The sequence below is a fragment of the Coloeus monedula genome (genome assembly GCF_965178545.1).
Source record: "Coloeus monedula genome assembly, chromosome: 6".
NCBI lineage: Eukaryota > Metazoa > Chordata > Aves > Passeriformes > Corvidae > Coloeus > Coloeus monedula.
In genome coordinates, this window is record NC_138786.1 from 34,873,619 (window position 1) to 34,898,238 (window position 24,620).

At 35.4% G+C, this 24,620-nt stretch overlaps 1 protein-coding gene across 1 annotated transcript in view; it reads left to right on the forward strand.

Moving 5' to 3' along the window:
• The window catches only part of DPH6 (diphthamine biosynthesis 6), a 200,085-nt gene that overhangs the window by 147,812 nt on the left and 27,653 nt on the right, over positions 1-24,620 (forward strand). Inside the window, exon 14 of the mRNA XM_082284129.1 lies at positions 11,592-11,997. Within this exon, the coding sequence (XP_082140255.1) occupies positions 11,592-11,997 (406 nt within the window). The remainder of the gene's footprint in view (positions 1-11,591; positions 11,998-24,620) is intronic.

Consider the following 24,620-nt stretch of genomic DNA (forward strand, 5'->3'; position numbering starts at 1 on the left):
ATTATATATTTCAGTAGTAATCTGAGAGACATATCTTCATATTCAGAAGAACAAGTTTGCTTTCCATGTAGCTCATCCCAGTGACTGCTGAGAATGGCTACACATTTAACTCAAACTTAGCTTAGAACTTGTAGGTTATTGTGAACTTTCTCTTGGAGTGGGTCTGGCTGGAGTGGTTAATTTTCTTCACAGCAGCCCCTATAGTGCTGTGTTTTGGATTTGTGGACAACACTGTGTTGATAACAGAGCAGTATGGGCTGTTGATGGACAGTGCCTGCACAGCATCAAGACTTTCTCCTACTTTATGCATACCCAGCAAGGGTTTGGCAGAGCTTGGAGGGGACCTAGCTGAGACAGCTGAGCTGAATGGACTAAAGTATTATATTGTATTATATATCATACAGATTCATGCTTGATGATAAAAACTGGAGCAGGGGTGAGGTTTTTTCTTAACTTTTTGGGCAACCCAATGCAGTAGATTTTAATAAATTGCCTGAATTGCATCATCTGAGTTTGACTTCTGTAACACTGAACTGGGAGTAAACTGGTCCTGCAAAATTGAAGTTCCAAACTGTATGTAGGACATTATTGGTCAATGTAAATGGCTTGAGTTAAAACAAAAGTCGTGTGAGGCCCTAGTAGTCGTATGGTATGCCATTTAACGGACCTTTTTTTGCAGTCATACCATATTAAAAAATGAAAGTAACTGACTAGCCTGTTGAAAACAAATATTTGCCTCAAAAATATTCATAGACATAAGATGGAATGTAAATGTATTTTCCAGTAAAAATTTGTATACTAAAAAGCATCACATTCAAAATGAAATTGCTTTGCAGAAAGCCAATCATATCCTGAGCTGCATCAGAAGAACTACGCCCAGCAGGTTGAAGGAGATGATTCTGCTCCTCTGCTCTGCTCTGGTTAGAGCCCACCCTGAGGACTGTATCCAGTTCTGGGGTCCTCAGCACAGGAAGGACATGGACCTGTTGAAGCAAGTCCAGAGCAGGACTACAGAGCTGATCAGGGGGATAGAGCACCTTGTCTACAAGGAAAGGCAGAGAGAATTGGGATTGTTCAGCCTGGAAAAGAGAGGGCTCTGGGGTGACCTAATTGCAGCCTTCCAATACCTGGAAAGAACTTACAGGAAGGTGGGGCAAGACTGTTTACAAGAGCAGGTGGTGACAGGGTAAGGGGGAAGGGCAAGGGACCTGGAGGTCCCTTCAAGGCCAGGCCAGGCTGAGCAACCTGGTCTAGTGGAAAGTGTCCCTGCCCATGGCAGGGAGTATGGAACTAGATGATCTTCAAGATTCCAACTCAAACCATTCTGTGATTCTGTGAAATGACTTTTGATTGCACATCATTATATCATATTGCTAATAAAGGTGGGTACTGCAATGAGGGAGAGCCTGACAGTTAGTGGAAGTTTAATAGTGCCACCAGAATTTTCAAATTGTTTTTCTTCTGCCTCCAGCAGCATCAAAATTCTCTTCCTTGCATTCTACAAAATTTAATTACAAATTTGGCAAGAGTAGCTAGTGGTGCAGTACATGTACAGGTGAACAGATGATGTAATTAAAATATGTGAGGGGAAGGCTGATACTTGGTTTAAAAATTGGTTCCAGAGCTCATTGTCAAAATTCAGAAAAAAGTAGACTTTCAAAGAAAATGTCTTTGCAATCAATATCCAAAATTCAAATTCTCTGTCATAAAATCTGTTATCCTTAGTGCCCACAAAGTAGATTTTGACCATTAACTTCGCTCATTTTCTGTCTCATTTGGGTACACACTTGCAAATGATTTTCAACTAAAATCTTTCCATCTTGAATATCCTTACTTCAGTTAAACTCTCTTTCCTAAGTGCTTTTTTTTGACACTAGACATGAAGAGTAAAAACCCTCAGAGTGACAGTCTGTGATCATGTTTCATGCGGCAGACTTCATTTGCTTTCAGTTTGTATTACTATCAATTTATGACTTTGTTCCTTAAATAGTTATCTCTTTTTTTCCACATTGTAACTGATATATTGAATGATGTATGTTTGAGAGGTATTTCAAGGATCTTAACTTCAGTCATTAACTGGTTATGTCTTGGCTCAGGGACCTTTAGTTCATTGAGGGAAAGTTACTATTTTTTAAGCAAATAAAAGCTTTTCAGTATGTAATTGTTTTCTTATCAATTTTACATTTTCATGCCCTTTTGAGCATCTAGCATGCAGTGCTTGAATTTACATTTAGCTCTGCAGGAAATGCTTTAAATATTATTATTAAGAAGGAAAAAATCAAAAATCAAAGTGAATTTTTAGTACAATAGCAAGGTGTAGGAAGGTGCAATTGCAGCAACAGCAGCCTGGATTAGTGTGTAGAACTAACTCACAGCTTGACAGAAAATCCCTGCTGGGGAGGAAATGTAGGGGAACTGGCAGAATTTTGCTACATCTGCTCCCTACTGCTAATAAGCTTTAACCCATTTCATTTTTATTATGCTTGCTGTTTAGATATTTTGCTTCCAAAATTATATCTGTAACTATGATAACACATAAAAGGAAGCACAACAGGTAGGGCTGTTTAAAAATTTAAAACGATCAGCAAGGGATGTTAAAGGCCATAATGAGTAAGATGGTTATCTTCTCAGTGTGGGATTTTAGAGTTCAGGCACTTCAGTGCTGGTAGAAAGGCTGAGCAGAAGTACTGGGTAAAACTGATTTCATAGCTTGAGTGGCTCGTACAGCCGGAAGGCATCATTAGATTATTTATTTTGACCTGTATATCACAGACCATTACATTTCACCCAGAAATTCCCATTTTGAACTCTGTGAGTATACTTGTACTAAAATATATTAGACCTTAGGAGTTCCAAGTACTTTACGCCACAGGGTGAGAATGAAAAAGCTGAGCTTCGCATGCAGTAGGAAGAGTGTTAGTCAGGTTGGTAAGTACGCATGGTAGCATGACTATTTCTGCAGAGTAAGGCAAACAACCAAAGGATTGTATGGACTTTACAAAAGTGAAAAACCTTTCCTGACCCCTTTGACTTAGGGAAAAAATATTACAGGTATTCATATTGTATCAGAGCACTTGTATCAAAGTTCTGCTGAAAGCATGAACAGTTCCCTCAAATGAAATTAAAATAAAATAATGAAACCACCACTCCCCAAATCAGCTATAATAAACAAAATTTAAGACTTAATCTGTCTCATGACACATCAGTGGGAGTAATTAAGAGGGAAAGTCAGAGTCATGTCCATTTTTTAAATTAACAATAATTGTCTAATTCTGCATTTCAGGCATTTTGCCCCTTTGGCAGCCCTGCTGGAAGTCCTATGTTTCTCAGTTTCTCAGTCCAGATACATCCACTGCAGTACTTTGAACATGCTTTTATCTGAATAATCAGTGCTAAAAATAATATTTATAACCATCTAAAAACGTGGTGGAAATGGTATTTTATATTTTCCATTCGATATTATCACATGCTTACCATAACTGATTATACAACATTTTAAAATCTTTCTTTTGCTCTGGTGGTGGCATGATTGTTACATACAATTATGAAATGTATTTTGAAGAGAGATTGAAATGTATAAAATTCAGTGGGTAGTTGAAAACTTGAAGTCTGTGGGGCTGTTGAAACTGTGCTTTTAGATAATGGGTTAGAACAAGATTGTGGTACTTACCTGAGGAATCAAGCAAAAGTGGAAGTTTCAGTCTTTCAGCAGGAGATGCTTCTCCATTACTGTGCATACAGAAGCCTGTGTCTTTCTTTCAGCAGCCAGTTTACATTTTCTATTTTTCTTTCAATTTATTCTAGTAAGAAATTATTTGAGTTTCCTTTGCAAGAAAACTTCCAGGTTGATAAGTCCAGAAAACAGAGGTGTTAGCCTAGTTATTGCAGACTCTGTGTGCAGTCTTCAGGCTTTCAATTGTTTATTTGTTCTAGAGACTTGTTCAAAGCTGATTATGTCTTCATAGAAATGTGATACTGATTGCTCTTGTTTTGATCCTGTCAGAGCTTCTCAGTTTCTGAAATAAAAGGATGAAAACACAGTGATTCAACAATAGAAAAGAGAAACAAAATTAACAAGCAAGTGGTATCCTTCTGTACTAAATATAATCAAAAGAGAGCTTGTAAGGTTATGTCTTAAATTTCAACAGAACCCTTTTTTCTATCACACAGAAATGATGAAAATTTATACCACTTCTTGGCCTCTGTTGACAATCATGTTAAAGGATAGAATAGCAAGCTGTTAAATTATTCTGTTTGAGCAATATAAGCTATAGATCATGTAAAGTTATTGAACTGGTTTCTTATGAACTCTCTATTTTCATGAGTTCTGTGTTTGCTTTGCTTTTTTATATACTACTTACCTATTCTTCCAGTGTCACTATTCAGAGACCATTCATCATGAAATTTTTGATTCTGCAAAGACTTCAACATATCCTTTATGAACCAAAAAGCTGTCTCAACTTATAAATCAAATTTACAGTATATTTATTGTGGGATATGGGCCCTAAGAGTGTTGTTACTTAATTTTTCTGGTAGTTTCTTCTGACATACTTGATTGACTACCATAAAATTTTAGACCATCACCTTGTCTAATCCTAATAATAGCCATCAATATATTGTATAGATTTCAAATTTCCTATGCTCTCACTAAAATAACTTGGGGTATGGTCATTTCATCCACCTGCAAAATGCATCTCTCAGAAAAGTTATGCTGTTGTGCTTGGCATGTTAATTGCCGACCATTTCATATCTAATGATTAATTTTGCATCACTACTGTAGCTACATGCAGATTTTTTTCACAATTATTAAGGTGAAAATTTAATTTGCTTTTTTTTTCCAATGTGAGCAGGTGGAATTGTTGCCATTATATCAAAAAGAATATATTAATTAGAAATCCATTTAAATTACAAAAATTGATTGAAAGTACCCTGAGCAATAGTACTACCTCTAAATTTCTATACTCATATTTGTTCCCTGTATCTGCTTTCCCTTTTTCATGTTTCTGTTTTTTAAAGATAGCTAAAGACTGCACAAAAAAAGAAATTACTCTGAAAAATGTGCTATCAGATGCTGCTACAAAAAATAAAGAACCACTTGATTTGCTCTAGATTTTCCATGCCTCAGTAACACCAAAGTAAGTACAGGCTCAGTTTCCCAGTTGACACTGTACAAAAAAATTTCTACATGACACAATGGTTACTAAACTACCTTCAGCTTTGTCCATCATGCTGAGGAGAGAGGACTAAAATTTCTGAAGGACTTGTTTCTTTTCATATTTACAGTATTTATTCTATGACAAATATTCCGTTTATAAGACCTCATTTTTAGTCTGCCAGTTTTGTGTTAATGTCTTTCTGGCATGCACCAAATAATTTTTTTTATTTCAGAAAGAAATACTAAATGTCTGACTTCCTTATTTTTGTAAGCTTTCCAAAAGGAAAATTCTTAACAATTTTATTGTTATAAAACACTGTGGTATTCATTATTTGAATTCAGATGTGGTATACCAGGAATGCATGTGGCCTATTTATTAGACAAATTAGAATGTTAAAAAGAATTGCTTCTATCCTACTTTCTTTAGGAACTGACATTTTTATTCTTATGCAGTTTTCCTAGTGGAATCTTTACTTTTTTAAGTCATAAACCTATTGTTGTGAGACACTCCAGCAAAGCTTAAACTGGATCTCAGGAGTTTGATGCACTTTGTTTAATGCAGGCAGTGTAAAAGAAATTTTAAATGTATTATTTAAAGGCACATTAATCTTGGCACTGTAATGGTGTCATAATGCATACCATATAAGGTTTTCATAAACTCAGCTTCTAAAAGTAACATCACAGTATCTTTCTTTTTGTTCTCCAAGTCAATTCTTTGTAGAGATAGCAATTATGCATTCATCTCTCTCTCTTATAGCCTGATTCCATATTCAGCTGTGAGATAGATAGGCCTTAGTCCTTACTAACACGACAAAAAGAGTATTTCTCATTTAGAACAAAGGGAGGATAGTCAAACAAATTATATAATAAATGTCAAAGGCCAAAATTTGTACCTTTTTCCATTTAATTAAGCAAAATAGTTAAATACTTGTACAATGGATTGAAGATAGGTTTGTCTTTAACTCATTATTCCTTTGTTTTCATTGGAATTTTAATAGTTCTGCCTTGGATTATTTTTTTAATTACAAAAAAATTATAAGGTTAGCACCTTTAAAACACAACTCTGTGTAAGTTTAACCCTTACAGCCAAGTGTTTTTCATTTAACTCTGCTCATTCTATTGGGTTCTGGTTTGATTTGTAGCAATATTGTGGCTGCATAAGGCATTCATTACTGTGAGAGTATTCTGTAGCTCTCCCGAATATGCACAATGAAAATTGGGTGAATCTTGACTAAGAACTGAGGCACAGAAAATGCAAGGATTTGGTAGTACTGTGAACCAATGTGATAATTTCTTGTATCAGTGCAAAGCTCAAGAGAATATTATGCATGCAGCAGTTCAGATAACACTTTTGCTTTAATGTAGGGTTAATTACAAGTTCAGAAACAATCTGACAACCTCTTTGTTGTTCACCTTGCTTCTTGGGATATGAAAGACCTATTTCTGAAGTAAACACATTGACAAAAGTGTTAACTAAGGAATGTTTCTACCAAGCTGCCTTTTCACTTCAGTTTAGGCACAAATATAAAGTATAGGAAATTCCCCTTCTCATTTCTCAGTATTAGATACTTTACTGAATTGTATGTTGCTTGATAACTGTAGTACTGTGGCCTTCAACAAGTATTCAGTCAAGCCTTTCGACCCTTTCTATTTCTAGACAAACATCCTTACACTTTTGTAGATTTGGATTGAGCATCCATCGCAGAACCTCTTTAGAGGGATTAACACAGAGCAGTCTGTCTGGGTGGCTTCACTGTAAGGCAGCTCCAAACCCCTGTTCCTGTGGCAGGTGCCTAAAGCAGACAAACCTCCTGCTTGGCACTGTCTGGGACTGTTGTGTTTTAGTTGTCTGCACTGTCTCTGTCAGTTAAGGCAGAAATGAAGATATGTATATCCCCCTAAATGTAGCATTACAGTTCTGCATGTGATTCTCTTTTCGGATAAAGGAGGAACCTTTTTCTTCCTCAGAAGGAATAACCACATTGAACTCCCACTTCTGCCAGCTCAATATTCTGATGCCATTACCTCTGCTGAAGAAACTTCAGCTCTCAAAGCTGTTCTCTCCATTCATCTACTTGACTTGGTGTTCACAATTCATCTATAATATCAGTCTGGAATATCACAGATGAACATAAAATCCCTTTAGAATTATGGAAATGTTGGAAGGGACTAACTGTGAAAAATCCGTGAGTCCAGTCAAGAAATCCCAGTTCTTAACCAAACACACCACTAGTATCAGTGTAAATGCTTATTTAAGAACATAACAATAACCATAATGGTGTAGACCTTGCTTGGTATTTTGACTCCAAACAGTAGCCCTAAGCAGAAGTGAATAGTAAAACCAGTAAAAGCATATATCTACTCTAATATTCTCCTAACCTCAAACTATTTTAATTCATATTTAAATTGATCAAATTAATTTTAATTGTTATATAAATAATAATATTTATATAAATTATTAACTCACATAAATTTAAAATAATCTAGGAATTTTATTATGTCTCTTTTATAATGCCCACTGAACATGTAAGAACTTGTTCAGGCTCTCCTTGAATCCCTGTAAAGTTCTTGCAACCAGAGCATTCTCCATCACTGAGTTGTAGGTGTCACCCACCATCGTTCTTTTTGAAACCATGCTCTTACTAATGTCATTTGATGGTCCATAGCTCTTTGTACAGAAAGACAACGTGTGCAAAATCAGTTCTTATCCCTATCCACTCTTCTTATGTCATGTATGATTTTGTAAGCCCCTGTCTTCTCATTAACGAGGCTGCAGAACAGTTCCAATCAGACCCTCCAGAGCTTTTGATCATACTTGTCCTCCTCGGAATATATTTTGGATCTAGTATGCCCTTTTTCAGTTAAGATATCCACAGTTGTTTATCTTACTCAATTGTGAATTTTTACAGTGGGCATAATGTTTCCCACTTTGTTTTCTTAATTACTGTCAACTGCTGTGGTTCTTTATTCACCAGTCCATGAAGACTTTCCAAGATGGTCACTTAGCTTAGCATGGCAGTTTTCTCAGTGTTTACAGTAGAAGTAAAGAAGAGTCACTTTCTCAGTCATCCTAAAATTTCCTCTGGGCCTTTGGTTTCTCCTGTGAGTTATTGAAACATGCATTGTATCACCAGAAGAATATCAGTAATTTCTTCAAGGTGGGAAAAGTCCTTTGGTGAATTGTGTGGTAGTTGTAAAGCAATGTGTTAAAAAAATGTTTGTAGTCCTTCTTTGGATATGGAATGATATAGATACAAAGCATAAATGGAATTATATAGAGACAATGCATGTGTTTAGAAAAATCTGCCTTTTGGCTTCCTTTTTCAAACTTTCTGGATCTCCATCTCTAACATCTTTGATAAATTAAGTGGCAGATGATCCTGTTGGAAAAGGGAAGATACTCGGAAACATGTTTTGAGGACAGTCTAATGTGACATTCAGTTAGAGTTAAATCACTTGTCTTATCAAATCTTTGTCCAAAGTTTTGGGATCTACCATTTCCCAACATGACAGAATCAGAATTCTGTCATAGTATGGTCTCTGAGATGATCCAGTTTACATCCATTCCTGAAAAAGTCATTGTTGTAGAACCATTTATTTTCAGGTAATGTCTCCTGCATGTGGAACAGATGTTACCTGATGTCCTTCTCCTTTAAGCCCTCTTTAAATCAGATCATGTAAAAGTATAGCACGTAAGTAGCATCTTTCTCCATATAATCTCAGCAGTCAGCCACTGAACCTTTAGATCTGCTTATTTTCCCCTGTGACTTTCAAACATCTCTTAGTGCAGAGCTACCCTGTAGTGTTTGTTCTTAGAAAGGATTAAATCCAATGGAAAGGCTAACAAGTGGAAGTTGGAAACTTGAAGACGTTTTTCCCATCAACTGAAAATCATTTGGAAACTGATAGCTAGAAAATAATGGTTAAAGGGCAAATGTCTTTAGAGGACAACTACAGCTACAGATTAATGACATTTATAAAGATTTGTAAAATTCAAGTAATGCATACTTTTAAGGAATCACTGCTTTTAACAGTGTTTGCCCCAACAGATTTCTTGTCTCTCAACAAGAATTTTAGAGCTTCCCAAGAATTATTTGACAGTTCTTTTTCAAAAATTATAACTCAAGCTATATGCTCTTCTACCTCATTTTTTTCTGATTAAGACTCTGAAGATGTAGAAGAAAGACTAGACAAAAACCTGTGCTCCTTTATAGAACACTCTACAACTCTATCCTTGGGCAAGAACTCTAAAACCATGATTTTATTCATAGTACCACAGCTGTCTGCCAGAAGTGATGAATCTCATTGATGAGAGCGCAGAATCAACTGTAAAAACAATTTAGCCAATGAAATAATTTCTCTTCATTTTCACTCTTAATACTTACTTATATTGTTCTAGCATCATATAATTTCTTAGCAAACCTTATATATTCATCCTCATTTACTAGACAGGCTATCATGAAGATATTCAGCTCCTTTAGAAAATTGTAAATTTCTGAAAGGTAACTCATAAATGCAGCATCCAAGTATAACACAAATGTCAGTGATTTCTTGAAAATAAGTCAGAAGAGGTCACTGTTAGGAGTGTTTCTATAGGATTCTGTAGCCACTAATGAAAGATTATTAGTCCCCAGTAGCTCTATCACTTGTGCTTTGTGCAAACTCTAAAGTTAGAGGTTATGAGTATTATGGTACCATACAGGTGCACCATGAATAGTCTTTCACACAGAATGATTCTCATTTGTTAAATTTGGAAATGTACTTTCTTCTGGCCTTAATTTTCATGTAGTTCTTCATATTCTAAATGGCAGCTGAAGGCAAGCAGAAATAGCGAGTAATTGATTTAACAACCTCAGACAAGTACAGGGAAGTAGAAAAGTTTGTCTTAGTGCTTGATGTGACCTGAGAGAGCTTTTTTAGACTGTTTTTTTCTAACCAGTACCTCAGCACCTTGGGCCAGCAAAGTGGCCTTTAAGCCTGAATGAGCATGTCTTTTTTTTTTTTTTTTTCTCAGTGCAAAGCTCCAGTATTTCATCTTTTCAAACTGTTTTACAGCACTCAGAGCAGAATTATATTGACAAGGTTAGAATTCATCTCCTAGAGGAGAATACTGTGCTCCTGTTAAGTGCTAATATAACATTTATGTGTTGCTACCTTAATAACAGCCCCGGCCAGCCTAATGAAAGTACTGAAAGCAAACAGTACTCTGTGAGATTTTATTATGACTGAAGTGATTGCAATTTGACACAAATTGTCCCTATTTCTGTTACCACACCAAAACCAGAAATGCTAAAGCAATTGCTACATGTTTGGAATAGAATTACATTCCACTATCATTAATATAGAAGTAAGTGCATTTTTCATGTAAACAGCTCACAAGGGTCAAGCATCAAAGATATTCTTTGCAAAATTCTTGTCAATAACTTTGTGAGTGAATTTTGAAATAAAGTGCCTGGAACATGTCATTATTTCTTCCTCTCAAAGTTGAGAGCAAGTGGTAGAAAATTGAGCTTGTGAATTGAAGGTACTGAGAGTTATATGGCCTTATCGACTTCAGGCAAAATGACAGGTTTGCCTTGTTATTATTTTTCCTTTCAGGGGTCAGGCAATGGACAATTTTAGAAGTATATACTGGGGTGTAAGCAAATTGGTATATAAAAAAAGTTATTATCTGTGTACAGAAAAAAGATGGTGTAAGTCACTAATACTAAAAATCCTTAATATACTATTTCTTCATAAAAATCAAGGGAAAAGTAAGGAAAAAAGTAATTCACTGGTCAAAATAAGCATTTCAATTGTTCAGGTACTTGAAAGCTATTTAAAACCATCAGAAGAAAAGGAACTTAGTCACTCAGATTTAGCTGACCAAGTTAGCTACTTAGACATGCTGGTTTAAACAATTTAAATATACATTCTCAATGAGCTCTGCTATTAAAAAGCACATTCTATCTTCTAAGAGGGTTTGGTCAGGATAATTCTGCTGTTCAAAACTATCTGAACTATATTTTTGCTGTATCTGAACTGAATCTTTAGTACTCCAACTGTTAAAATAAAATTTATGTACTTTACGGACTCATTTCTGTAGTTTTGGTAGTTCCTACCATTTTTTTATTCTTCAAAAACCATTGGTATAAACAAAAGTCACCATAGGCAAAAAGACTTCTTTTGATTACAGAATGAGTGCAAAATACATTATGATTAGCTTTCTTTATTAATGATACAGGCATAGTAGTGGTTTGAGATTGCAAAAATGAGGAGATGCTGTCAGATAAATTCATGATTGCTCAAGATGACTTTTCTATAAGGAAAGATGAGGGGAAAAGCAGTTTCCATGAAATAACTGTACTGCATATACTTTTTTAATATTTTAACTGAATATGAGCAACATTAATTTCTACAACTCTGTAATATGGACATTATTTTGTTTATCTTTTAGGTTGAAGATTCGGAGATGCATAATGATGAAACTCCAGTATGTGGGTTGCTTGCTGTGGTTGTAATATCTCACCTGCCCAGAGATGCTGCCATTGAATGGCATGTTGTTGCAGCAGTTGATGATCCACTCCAAAGAAAACATTTTGCAATGAAGATGTTGTCAGAGGGCTTCCAAATCGAGTGTGAATCTGTGGAGTCTAGCTCTGCATCTTGTGCATCAATCTCAGTACGCCTGAGCTTGATTTCACCATCCACTTCTCACCTTGATTTAGATGGACCTCTTCATGACTTAGTTGCTATGTTTAAACAAGCTGTTGACAAACTTTCAGAAGACTGCAGTGCAAGTCCTTTGTCCTTTAGAGCTTTCTTCAAGGAGGATGTCTTTGATGCTGAAACACTGCAAAAAGGTAAGACTTACCATGACAGGAACCAGGTGTAATACTAAGCTTAAGGAAATTCTTGTTTATTTCTATCAGATTTCGTTGGAAAAAAACATTTTAGATGAGTGTTTCAAGGATAGGTGGCCAAAAAGGCCAATGGCATCCTGGCCCATATCAGCAATACTGTGGCCAACAGGACCAGGACAGTGATTGTCCCCCTGTACTCAGCACTGGTGAGGCCACACCTTAAATCCTGTGTTCAGTTTTGGGACCCTCACTGCAAAAAAGACATTGAAGTGCTGGAGCGTGTCCAGAGAAGGGCAACAGAGCTGGTGAAGGGTCTGGAGAGTAAGTTGTATGAAGACAGGCTGAGGGAACTGGGGGTTTTTAGCCTGGGGAAAAAGAGGCTCAGAGGAGACCTCACTGGTCTCTCCAACTGCCTGAAAGGAGGTTGTAGCAAGGTGGGGGCTGGTCTCTTCTCCCAAGTATCAAGTGACAGAAAAAGAGGAAATGACCTCAAGTTGCACCAAGGAAGGCTGAGTTTGAATATTAGGAATAATTTCTTCACTAAAAGCATTGGAACAGGCCGCCCAGGGAAGTGGTGGAGTCACCACCCCAGGAGGTATTTAAAAGATGTGTAGTAGACTTGATGCTTAGGGACATGGTTTATTGGTAGACCTGGCACTTTTAGGTTTACAGTTGAACTCAATGATCTTAGAAGCCTTTTCCAACCCAAATAGTTCTACAGTTCTACCATTAAGATACATTTGTTCTTTTTCTGGTGACCAGGCATGTTTCTCATATTGAAAGGCTCTGTTCTTGGACTTTTTGAAGTCCAAACAGGATAAAGTCCTGGATACTTTTGTTCTAATCTCACATCTGATTTTGAGTAGGAGGTTGGATTATATGGTCTTGCTCTAATCTAAATTATTCTGTGATTCCATGCAAGAGAAGTTACTGGGAAATCCAGCCACCTTAGGATTCAAGATAGGGAGAATGAATCTTTTGCTTAAAAGTGTTTGAACAGTTGTGCATTTGGTAGCCTCTTCTTGTCACAATCTAGAACCATGTTCAAATAACCAATTTCTTTCTGCTAGCAGGAGCTGTTTTGAGAGTAAATAATGAAATATTAATGTTTTAAATAAGGAAATGGTGTTGTATGCTCTGGATTAGAGGGTATCTGGTTTTGAACATGGGCTGATTTCTAACTTATTTAAATAGAACTTGCTATCCAAACAAATTTGCTGGGTTTTCCCCCAGTGTTTATTTTTTCAAAATCTCATTCCCTTATGAAGTAAAGAGAATACAGAGCAATAAATGTAATGTTACAAGTACAATTTATTTCTTATGTTGTAGATCTACATTTTGGGCTATGCTTTATTTGGGACAACTAACATTATGCAAGAGCACAAAAGCTTATTTTATCTGTCAGACCTACAAAACTGGTAGATGAAATCAGTAAGAGCTTTGTTATCAGTTCGAGAAGGAGCAAAATCAGATCCTTAGTCTATATTTATCTCAAACATGCATGCACTTTAAAAATCCTTGCAGACCACAACTGATCCATATTAATTAGCTGACATAAATGTTAGCCCTCAAATATTCTACTGTCCTATTTTTTTTCTTAACCTGCAGCAGTTTTTGAAGAAAATTCAACTTGACATTGTTTAATAGATTTAAAGTACAGGAATTGAAAGCTATAAAAATGTGGCATAGAATAAGCATATTTAATCCAGGAAGCAAGGAATGAACATATAGTCTGACAGAATGTTGTTGTTTTTACTACATCTTGTTTAAGAGCTAAAAAGAAACGTGATAAAACATGTTTCTGGCATGGGATTAACATTACTGTTTCGCCTGCTTTCTTTCTGATATTTCTCAGGCCATCGAATAATTACTTCCAAACAAATTTTATTTGCTTTATAAAATATATTGCTCAATATAATGTATAAATTGCGCACATAAAAATTCAATTCAGTTCCGTTCATGTTATGCTACCAATAGCATAGACATGGAAAGATTTGTGTGATTGTCATATATTCATTCTTGTTGTGTTCAGATCTCTGCACTGTCATAATAATTCCTGTCATTATACCAATTTTATCATTATCCCCACTGGTAAGAAATATATTCTTGCAAAGCTGTAGAATATATAGAATACATTAAATTTACAAGGAGCACTAATTCATTGATGAAGAATTTAAAAATAACATTTTTCTTCTTAGGAAAAATTTCTAGAAAGTTCATGCAATGGAAGAATAAGTGTAATATATATTCAAAAATAATTTCTCATATTAAAGTGGTTGCTGAAGTGTATCTGGCTGATAATTTCTATCAGATAGAAGACTATTTTTATATAAATATATATATACACACACACTTTCTGGTTCAAAATCAGAAGTCTAATTATTAATATATTGTTAAGACACAGGGACATATTCAAGTGTACTGGTAATATGTGTTCTTGGATCTTTGAAAGACATGCAGTCTCCAGTGAAGCATCATCAGCTTTCATAACGATGCAGCATATTACTGAACGATGTCCTTGACTGTCTTTTCCACTATTAGTGTAATTCTGCTTCTCACAATCTAAAATATAGTCACACATATATATTAACTCTCAGTTTAAAAAGTGTTGTGTGAGGTGTCCAATTTGTTCCCGCTAATTTCACTATCCCATTGACAGTGTCCATAAGCAAGATGACATTGTCTTTTCTCTTCTCTGTTATTGGCAGACTTTAGTTTTGACAGGCAGAACTGCTGCAACTGTATGTGTCCTTTAGTGTACCAGAGGTAGTGTCAGGTCTTTCTTTTGAATCCCAAGATATTTTAACCTTCCTATAACACCAGATCAAGGTATTAGAGATTTTTATGTTCTGATAACAACAGCTCCTTCCAGTTTCTCATCCAGATCCTTCAGTTTATTCCTGTTCCTTCAATACCTCCTTCCACTTTATTCCTGTTTTCCTCTTGAGCCTGTCCTGCTTCTAGAATGCATGTATCTGAATGGGACAGATCACAAGAGGGAACAGTACTGGCTTCCACAATATCAGTGGCTGTGTCTTGTCAGCTCTGAGCTCGGCCAAAACTTGCTCATACCTTTCTCTGTAGACTTGTCTTAAGATATCTTGAGTATCTGGATGTCTCAATGGTAATTTCTACCACATCCAAAGGTTACTTCCTGTTGCAGAGTAGTTCTAGGTGGGTAACAGAATTTACTTATGCTATGCCTTTCAAACACAGAATATCATTTTACTGGGACATGGGATAAAGCAGAAATGTATTGATCTTCATTTGTAAATCTGCAGGCCTAATATGCACTTTTAAAAAATTTTGTTTCCTTGATGTGGCTTCCAGAAAGCAAATTACATTGAGAGACCAGTTTTTCAATTGCCATTTATTAATTCAGCTCAGGTAGTAGAGGTTGCTAACCATCTGTGTGATGATCCATTAGTGACGCGTTTGATCTCTGACTTGTGTTAGACATCGTTAATCCCACAAGTGGATCTGTTCTTTTGGAGTCTTCAGCTGTCATCAGATGCATTGTCTGCTGAAGAAAAATAATATTAATAATGTAGCAGGGAATAATAGGCACTTTTCTTCAAATATTTTTCATGTGAAACACATAAGACGTATCTGTTATAGAAAAGGTAGAAATTATGATTCTCAGAAATCAAGAAAGATGGTTGAGGAGATAGCTGTTCCAGGCTAGTGGATTTCAGGAGGACTTCCATCATGTCATAAGATTAGTAAATACTCTTCAATAATGCTTGTAAGATCTTGAATTGAAATGTATTGTCTCCTCTAGCAAAAGCACAGAAAAGAAATAAAGGTACCATTTTTCTGATTAAAACTTAAAATCGTTGGAGTGAAAGGAGGAAATGCCATAGGCCTTCTCAAATGAGCCTCTGATTAGATGATACAGGGTTTTTTTGTATAAAGAAGTTTGTCATTTATTTAAAATTGTCCAAATAAATATTATAAATGTGTTGTTACCTGACACAGTAAGATGAGAACTAGGAATATTTCTACTCGGCATATTGTAACAGGTTATTGGAAATTATTACAGCTGGTGTTACGGATGTCAAAAGAAGCTAAAGGTTTGTAATGCAAATTGGAGACAGATAGCTTTCTGTCATCCTAAAACCAGATGTGAAGTTTTATTGAACAAAGTGTAGTACTGATGGTGAACTTCTCAGAGGCAATCCCTCATAACATGCGAGAGCATTATGGGCCCCGTGCTGAGACCACAGAACATATTGGAAGTAGGAGGATTAGATTAAGCTGACATATATACTTAGTAAGATGCTGTTAAGGCTTTAGAAGTATTTAACATAAATTTGACTATTTCTTTCTTATTCTCATTCAAATGTGCATTAATATAAACGTGTCAGGATGATTTGCTATACCATACACTTGGCTAGATTATACGTCTGTATAGGAATGATGAATGTTTATAAGTCATCACATTATGATTTCACAAGCCTTGTTCACAAGATGTATGCAAAATATTTTTGAATATTTATTTGGGAATAGAGAAGGTCCTGCATTCACCAGAACACCATATTACACAATCCCTTTTCAATACTAAAGAAAAAACGGACTGGGAATATAAAAAGGCAAAATGAAACAGGAATAGACAGTCTGGTAGGAACATTAAAATGAATATATAATTAGTTTTTAAAGTGGTTCTGCTCTGTAAATGTTTAGGTCTAGAAGCCCCTCAGTACTTACGCGTTTATCGTTTCAGTATATTTTTTTAAAAATCTAATATGGGCTGAGTATAATTCAGCTCAACTGAAAAAAAAAGTAAAAAATTCTTACTTGTAATGGGACTTTTTCTCCTGTTGCAAGAGAAGTTCCAGTGGTTAGGCACTCATTTAGAGTCCTTGCAATGACAGAGTAACACCCTGATGCATGTACAGCATGCAGCTTTGAAAGTAAAGATTTTCCATCTGGTAAGATTTAAAGTATTCTATTTGATAAAACATGGCATTATCAATGCATTTTCCAGATGTTTTCCAAAATACAGAGTTTCCAGTATTGAGAGAATGCATTATGTAGTGTAAATTTGAGAGAGGAGGATGAAAATCAATTGAAGATACCAAGTTGTATTTTTACAATAATGCATGTTTGTGTGCATTGAAGTTTAATATTTTTTTTTACCAATGTACTTTAAATTCACACTGGAAATTTATTTCAACTTAACTTTGCATTATACAATGGGAAAAAATTTCCCGTGGGGACAAGTGGAATCTTAACCTCCACACGTTTGTATGTAGGTCTACACATTCTCATGTGAGTAATTGGTACTGTAGTCAGCAGTTGTGGAGAACAACTCATGTAGGTAGAAACTAAACAGTCATTAAGAACTCTGTACTGAGTAATGATGAGGCAGGTAAATAAATCCTTCTGACATCAAATTGCAGTCACTAGCTCAAGCTTTGCAGGCAGTAACTAATGAAGTATTTGTTGTGACTAGAATATATCATTTTGCTGAACAAAAATACTTTTAAATGTCATGATGCTGTCTGAAATAGACTGTAAAACTTAAGCTTGGTTTTCTACTAAATTCTATTAATTTATACTCAATGACAAATGTGAACCTGAAAGAGGAAAATTTCAATTTTAATTTCTTGGGTTTCCTGTTAAGAAAATATAATTACCAGGTATAGTAGTTCAAGCAGAAAGAAAAAAAAAGTTACATTAGTACTTTGGGAAGTTAATCAGCTTACAATATACAGAAGCAATTAGAAAATACTGATTCGTGAGTATGTTTGAAATGACATTTTAAAAGGATGAAAGTAACTAAATTTGGTCTTGAGCCACAGAGGTGACAATCTTGCTATTTCTGCCCAAACTATCCAGTCAAGAGATCTGATTTATTAAATGGCTATTAAAATGCTGACATTTTAAACTTCTTCTATTTTTTCAAGGTTGTGCTGTTACTGTATCTGCTGCAAGTCAATGTATACATACTTTTAGCAGAACATCTCATATGAAACTATGGGAAAGGAATTTTTGTTTGCTATCCAAGACATGGGGAATTGTTTTAATAGTAATGTTACCTCTCAATTGAATTTGGATAGAGAAGTGCTTTATGCCTGTGAGGCACCTTAAAGTATATTAGATCCTGCTTTAGGGCAGTGGCCTTCTGTCCTTTAGGATGGGAAATTTATTTTTTAAGTGCACAGATACTAGATTGAGAAAAATTCAGCCCCTCGGTGCCAAGGCCAGGGAGCAGAGCCAGAACTCGCTCTTATTCAGAGTAAATAACATGTGACATCTAAAGGTTATGGATTGCACAGTCATACATAAAAAGCTTGACTAAAACTTTAAATGGAAATAAATTCTTTAACTCTTTGACCCAAGACTGATTGAGAATATACCCCTTATATCCTTGATACAAAACACTACCAATATATTGGTAAGATTGTTTTAAAGGTACTGTGTACAACTTCATGTGTCTTTCAGAATTTCTGCCACTAAAATCTCAGGTGCATTTATAGGTTACTCTATCCATCCATGTTTTCACATTATTTTGAAGTGCCCTGAGCTTCTCACTAAATGAATTGTTTGTATAGACTTTAATTTTCCTGTTGAAGATTTGCATCCTTCCTCCATGTGACCTGTAGGACAGAACAGACCTAGCAGAAAACAGATCTTTTGTTGAAAAAGTCATAGGTTATAAAGAAGAATTTCCGAAGTTTTCTAACATGTTGAAAACTGATTTGCTTTCCTCACATATGCAGTTTGGAAAGTGCTAGACATCAGTGATCCAGGCAGTGGTTTTGCTGCTTAATGGTAGTTAATATGTTATCTCAATAAATATTGGAATTTGTTAAATTTATTAAGCAGTAGGTTATACAATCAAAATCTTAAGAGAATAGATGTAAAGAAACTTATGGAATGAGAACTCAATCTATACTGTAATGAGTCAGAAAGGGTAATTTGATGATTAGCTCTACAAGGAATCAGAACAAATAAATAGCCTTCTAGAAAAATGGCATCTTCTTGACAGGTCTAAGTATACATGGCCTGTCCATATATGCATAAGTGTCTGTAAAATTGTATAAAAGTGCATAAAATGCATAAAGTACAAACGCCTTACTTCAACATCAAAATTAATTTTGAGAAACTTTGCTTAGTGCTTTGTTGACAGAGAACAGCTATAAAAGCATGACATCAGCCATGCAACCATTGCCAAATTTGGATCTTCTGGTGTTTAATATGTGAGGAATATATGACCTATCTAGCTATCCAGAAACCATTTGTAACAAACTCACTTTTTAAGGACACATCCCAGATGAGAGTTTACAATTACATAGGAAGTTTTTCTCTGAGACTGTTTCAACTTGCCAACATTCTGGTACCAATTCTATAATTCTAAATCTGTAAACATTAAAAGGACTTTGATTTCTTAAGAACTTTTCATAATTTCTATAGATCCATCTCTATATTTTTATTTACAAGTGAAGAAAAAGAAACCTATGATGGTGTTTGGATGAGGGAAATTACATCTGACATAGGAAGTCCACTGAACTTAAAATAATTGTAGGCTCAAAATGAACTGGGTATAATATTGTAGCTGCATCCCTTGTTATAATTATTCTAGATATTTATTTAGGACCATTGCTTGAAACAGAATACTTCAGTAGATGGATCTTTAGCATGACTACCTTGTCTTTTGTATTTCTTTAATACCAAAATGCTTGCCACTTGCTCTTTGTCTAGAAAACCTAAAAAATAGATCTATGGAAAAAAATACTGAATTTTGCAAGGTAGAACTGTGTACAGAGCTACATTTCCAGCCAGTTGGCTGGCTGACCATTGTCAGTCATTCTGTCACATAATCTCTGCACTGAGAAGTATCAGTTCTGCTCAGAGCAGTAATTTGTATAATTCTTGGATAGAAAAACAGAAGGTAAGGTATCAGAATTAGCGCTCACTGATAGCCAAAACCATCCATAAATCTTGTTTGAAAGTCTTCTATTTCCTCTCCAGTGTCTCCTCCAGTTCTTCCTTCTCCAGTATCTCAAAGTTAATTTATTTCTGTAAGATCTTGGCTTTTGTCAACTGTAGACACCACTGATGGTGCCTATCAGGTTTTGTCAGATGCCTTGACTGTCAAAAGACAAGCTGGGCTTTCCTTGTTGGGACTTTTCCTCGAGATAAGCAGCTGCTGAAAACCTAACTTTTAAGCGCTGTAATAAGTATAACAGTTAAATGGGTAATGCCTTAAATTCCTTTTGTAAAGTGTCCCAGTGTCAGCCCTGCTGAAATCATCTGTCCTGTATGCAGTAGGACATGGTATCTTGTCTTCTTTGTCCAGATATATCTGTTCAATATATCTGGTATCCAATACAGTGTCAGGAGCCTCTCAGCAACGCATCTGAGCAGGTTGTGAGGTTATCCAAAAGGTTTGGCCATTTGCTTGGTGACAGACATGATTTTTTTGTTATCTAATGGCATGGAATAATTTTAAAAGTTGTGAAGTTAAAATAGAAATTGAAATAATATCCAGATTCAAACCCCAAAATGCAGGCAGAAACTTAACAGTATGAGAAGATGATGCTGCAGGCATAGTTTGGTTTAATAGCCTGAGTATTGTCTTTTGTCCATCTGGGTAATGGAAGCCAAAGAAGCTGCTTTCCTGAAGTCCAGAGACAGCATGGACACAAGGCTTATTTATTGCTCAGAGTGAGAAGTGATAAGATGCCTTTGTAATCCATTGTCCAGTTGTTTCCCCTGCCCTTGGCCCTTCTCTATAGTCTAAAACATCTCTCTTTTCAACATAGAGAGAAGGCCTGAAGACAAAAGGCAGAGCAAGGAAGCAAGGCCTGTTTGTACTCCACAGGGATGGTCAGAGCAAAAACGCCTCCTATGTTTACTGCCTCTGATGCATACTCAAAGTTGGACTGTGCAGCCAAACATAGCATCCTCAATACTCAGCTTACGGGTTTCATTGTTATTGCTCAATAACATACCTTTTCTTGGTTTGTTTATGCAAGCTAAAAGATACATATGCTTTCTTGCTGGTGGTTTTTTTTTCTTGGTTTGGTTTTTTTTCAAGGCTGCTGAAATATGGATCTGGATTTTTTTTTTTTTTAGATTGCAGTCTTTTACATTCTGGAAAAAGTTGTGACTGGAGAATGGTCTAAGGATACCACTTCACAATTATTGTCTAAATTTTAAAAGTATCACAAATCAGATTTATGTTTAAAATATTTTCAGCATTCATTTGTAAAAGATGGTTTCTTTGTTTTTGAACATCCTTTCAAAGTTATACTCTGAGGTAGAAGCAAATATATAAAAACTATGCTTAGAATCATAAAAGTACTGTAATTTTGTTCAACCACTTCACAGCCCACAAATTGGGCTTGGGGTTTCATTTGACTTCTCTGGTATAATGATTCAATTTCACCAAGAAAAAGTGGAGAGGAAAGTTGTTTTCTTGTTTTTGCCATATGCTCTGTAACTTACAATCCAAGAATATAGCTGTAACTAACCATCAGAAGAAAGCATTTTGCCATTGTCACACTTCATACAATTAGACTTTGCATAATATATGCAGTTGTGCTCCCAGTAGTCTATTTCTTCTTAAATTTCTAATAAATTTAGGTTTCAAACAGCATAAAGTTATTACATATTAGTGAGAAATTTCAATCCTTATTAAAACAAGCAATGAAAAATCTATTGGGGTTTTTTTTTAACTTGCTTTGGACTTGGCTCATCCTTTATTAGTAATGCATCATATCAGCTGTGTTAAAATCTAATTAATAGCTCTAATTTATTGACACTGAAAGCACATTTATCATACAGTCCCTTCAGTCATGTCTCTTCTACTTGCACTATAAGTTTGAAGCATCAACATTGGAAAAAGGTAATTTAGAACATTTCTTCTCTTTCTACATTATATCTGAATGGTAAGAGTGTAGCTATTAGACAGAGGGATGTCAGCTGGCATAGCTGAAATACTAAGATAGGATAATCAGAGAAGGAGATCACCAAACTGGAGAATGTCCAAAGAAGAGCCACTAAAGTAAAAGGTCATATGAGTGGCACATAGAACAGAGGAAAAAGGACTAAAGGAACTGGCTTTGTTCCACCTAGGGAATGGAGGAAGCAAACTGCAGTCTTCCCTTACCTTAATAGGCATTGTGGAGAAGGAGAGGATTTTTTCAGAGATGCACAACACCAGGGTAAGGAGCAACAGTCATGAGTTGCAATGAGAGAGATTCCAGTTGAATGCAAGGATTGAATTTTTCTCCACAAGAGCTGAACTCACAGGCTGTGACACTTCCACCTTCGAGGTCTTGAAAACATGACAGCACAAGGCCCTTAGAAAACTGGTCCAATGTCTAAAGTTACCCTTGCTCTGATCATCGGGGAGATTGGGCTATGTGGCTTTCAGAGAACCTTACCCCCCAAAGTTACTTCGGCTCCCAAAATTATTCTTTGACTCCATATTATTACTAAATTACAATGAATTGACCAACAGTGGCATTTAACTACAGATTCTAAAAGAAAAAACCTGTTTCTTTCTGTCTGTCATTAATATCCCACACTCTTACAAAAGATTACTCCCACTACCTACTTGAATAATAATTACTGGAACCAGCATATCTTTGAAAGAGAAATGTTTCTTTAAAAGTGTCTGGACTCTTTGATTTTGGTGGGGGTTCCTTTTAACTCATTTCTCTATAGTTTGCACTTTTGTGCTTTCTTGTTTCCACCTCTTTCTCTTAACAGAACTCACACAAGTTCAATTCTAATTCTAATTCAGAATCAGAAATATCATTGGGCTGTGATATAGCTAGAGTATTTCTTATGATAGTCTAAAGCCAGTGTTCTTCCAGAGTCTGATTCATTTGATAATGATTGAGACATCTGAGTATGAGGAATCCTGTTATGAAGCTCAGTATTTACATCATCAGTAATGTCATATCTATATCTATAGGAAAAAAATTTGTTTTCCTCATTTAAGCATGTTGGTTATATCATTAGATAGGAGGCTAGATACTAATTTGACTGGGGTTTAGTTGATTTTCTAAAATAATTTTTAAATAATCTGCAAGATAAAATTTTAAACTTTAAAGCCCCTAGAGAACTTCAAGATTTCGTTCAAAACTTTTGCTTATCAGGATATAAAGACTTTAGGAACTTTGAAAATCAAAGTTTATTCTCTTCACCTAATAGTAATATTGCTGGAAGGAAAAAAAAGGTATTTTGAAGCTGTTGTTTCTGACATTTACAGAGTCCTGGCTTGTTTTAATCATTATGCCAGAAATGTAAGATACCAGATGATGGGGTGAAATTAGATGTAAGAAAAATAAGAGTATCTCTCCTATTTTACTGTCAAATATATCACAACTATATCACATCCATTTACTGATTCTATACATGTAAATCTATTTGAGATGTACAAACAAGTCCCTGTTTGTGGCACAGAAGGATTAAGTGAGTTTGTAACTTCACATAGGATAACAGAATTATAGAGGTTTATTTTCATGAGGTTCCTGTCTGAAGTTACAGATGCTCAGCACCTCTCAAAATGAGCTTCTGTTTGGAGGCAGGACAATAGTGAGAATAATTAAGTAGAGCCCTGAAGAAGAATAGTTTGCTGAAGTGCATGTGTTGTTCCAGAAAGGAGCCTGAGATCAAATCTCTTTTGAGATTGCTCTTCTAAAAGCCATAACTTCATCATTTTAAAATAGTCCAGAGATCTTGTCATTTCCAAGCTTTTATGAAAAGAACAAGTAATAGAAGCCACCCTAAGGCATTTTCTACAGTTATAAACATGAAGATAAATATATTCTAATTTAGCTGATTACTCTTTTTTCTTTTTCTGTGCATTAACTACAGAATGTGCTTTGAATTCTTTTATATTATATCATGTAGCATAACTTACCTGCTGTGATTTAATCAAGTATTTGGGTCACTCAAACTATAATAGCAACAGAAATAATAAGGATTTCTATCTTTAGATGAGGCTTTTTTAATTTTCCTTTTCTTATTATTTTCTCTTCTTGTGATTGTTTTTATCTGTGATAGCATGCAAAGCACTTAAACTTTTGATCCTTTAAAGATTTGGAAACAGAAACCTCAGCTGTTTAACAGTGCTTTCAGTAAAAGCATTGCTTGTCATTTTTGGCTTAACTTGTTTGAGAATACTTTATGCAGGAGTTTTGCAACTTCTAAAGCATGTTAAAATTTCATTTTGATAGAAACCATGCTGCATAATACTTCCTTGCCACAGAAATTAATGCTTATTCTGTAATAAGTTTAGCATAGGATGCATCTCAGAAAATGTCTTTAGCAAGTATGAATTGAAAGACACACTTTGGTGTTAGGCAGGAGTTAAGCACATTGCTTACAATATTCTTTTGCATTTTTTCATGGTTTTTACGTTTCACTTTTTGTGAATATACTGCAGACAGGCTGAAAAGCTTTTCAGGAGTTCTCATCACTGAAGGCATACTCATTCACAGTCAATTATAATAAGACTTTACCAGTTCCAAGGTGCATTCATGTCATACTATAATAGATCTGCTCTAAGAGATGGTATGTTTCTAGCTCTGAACTGGCTAGGAACATCAGTTGATTATTTTAATCGTTGTAAGACACATTTCAAAAATATCCAGTCAGTG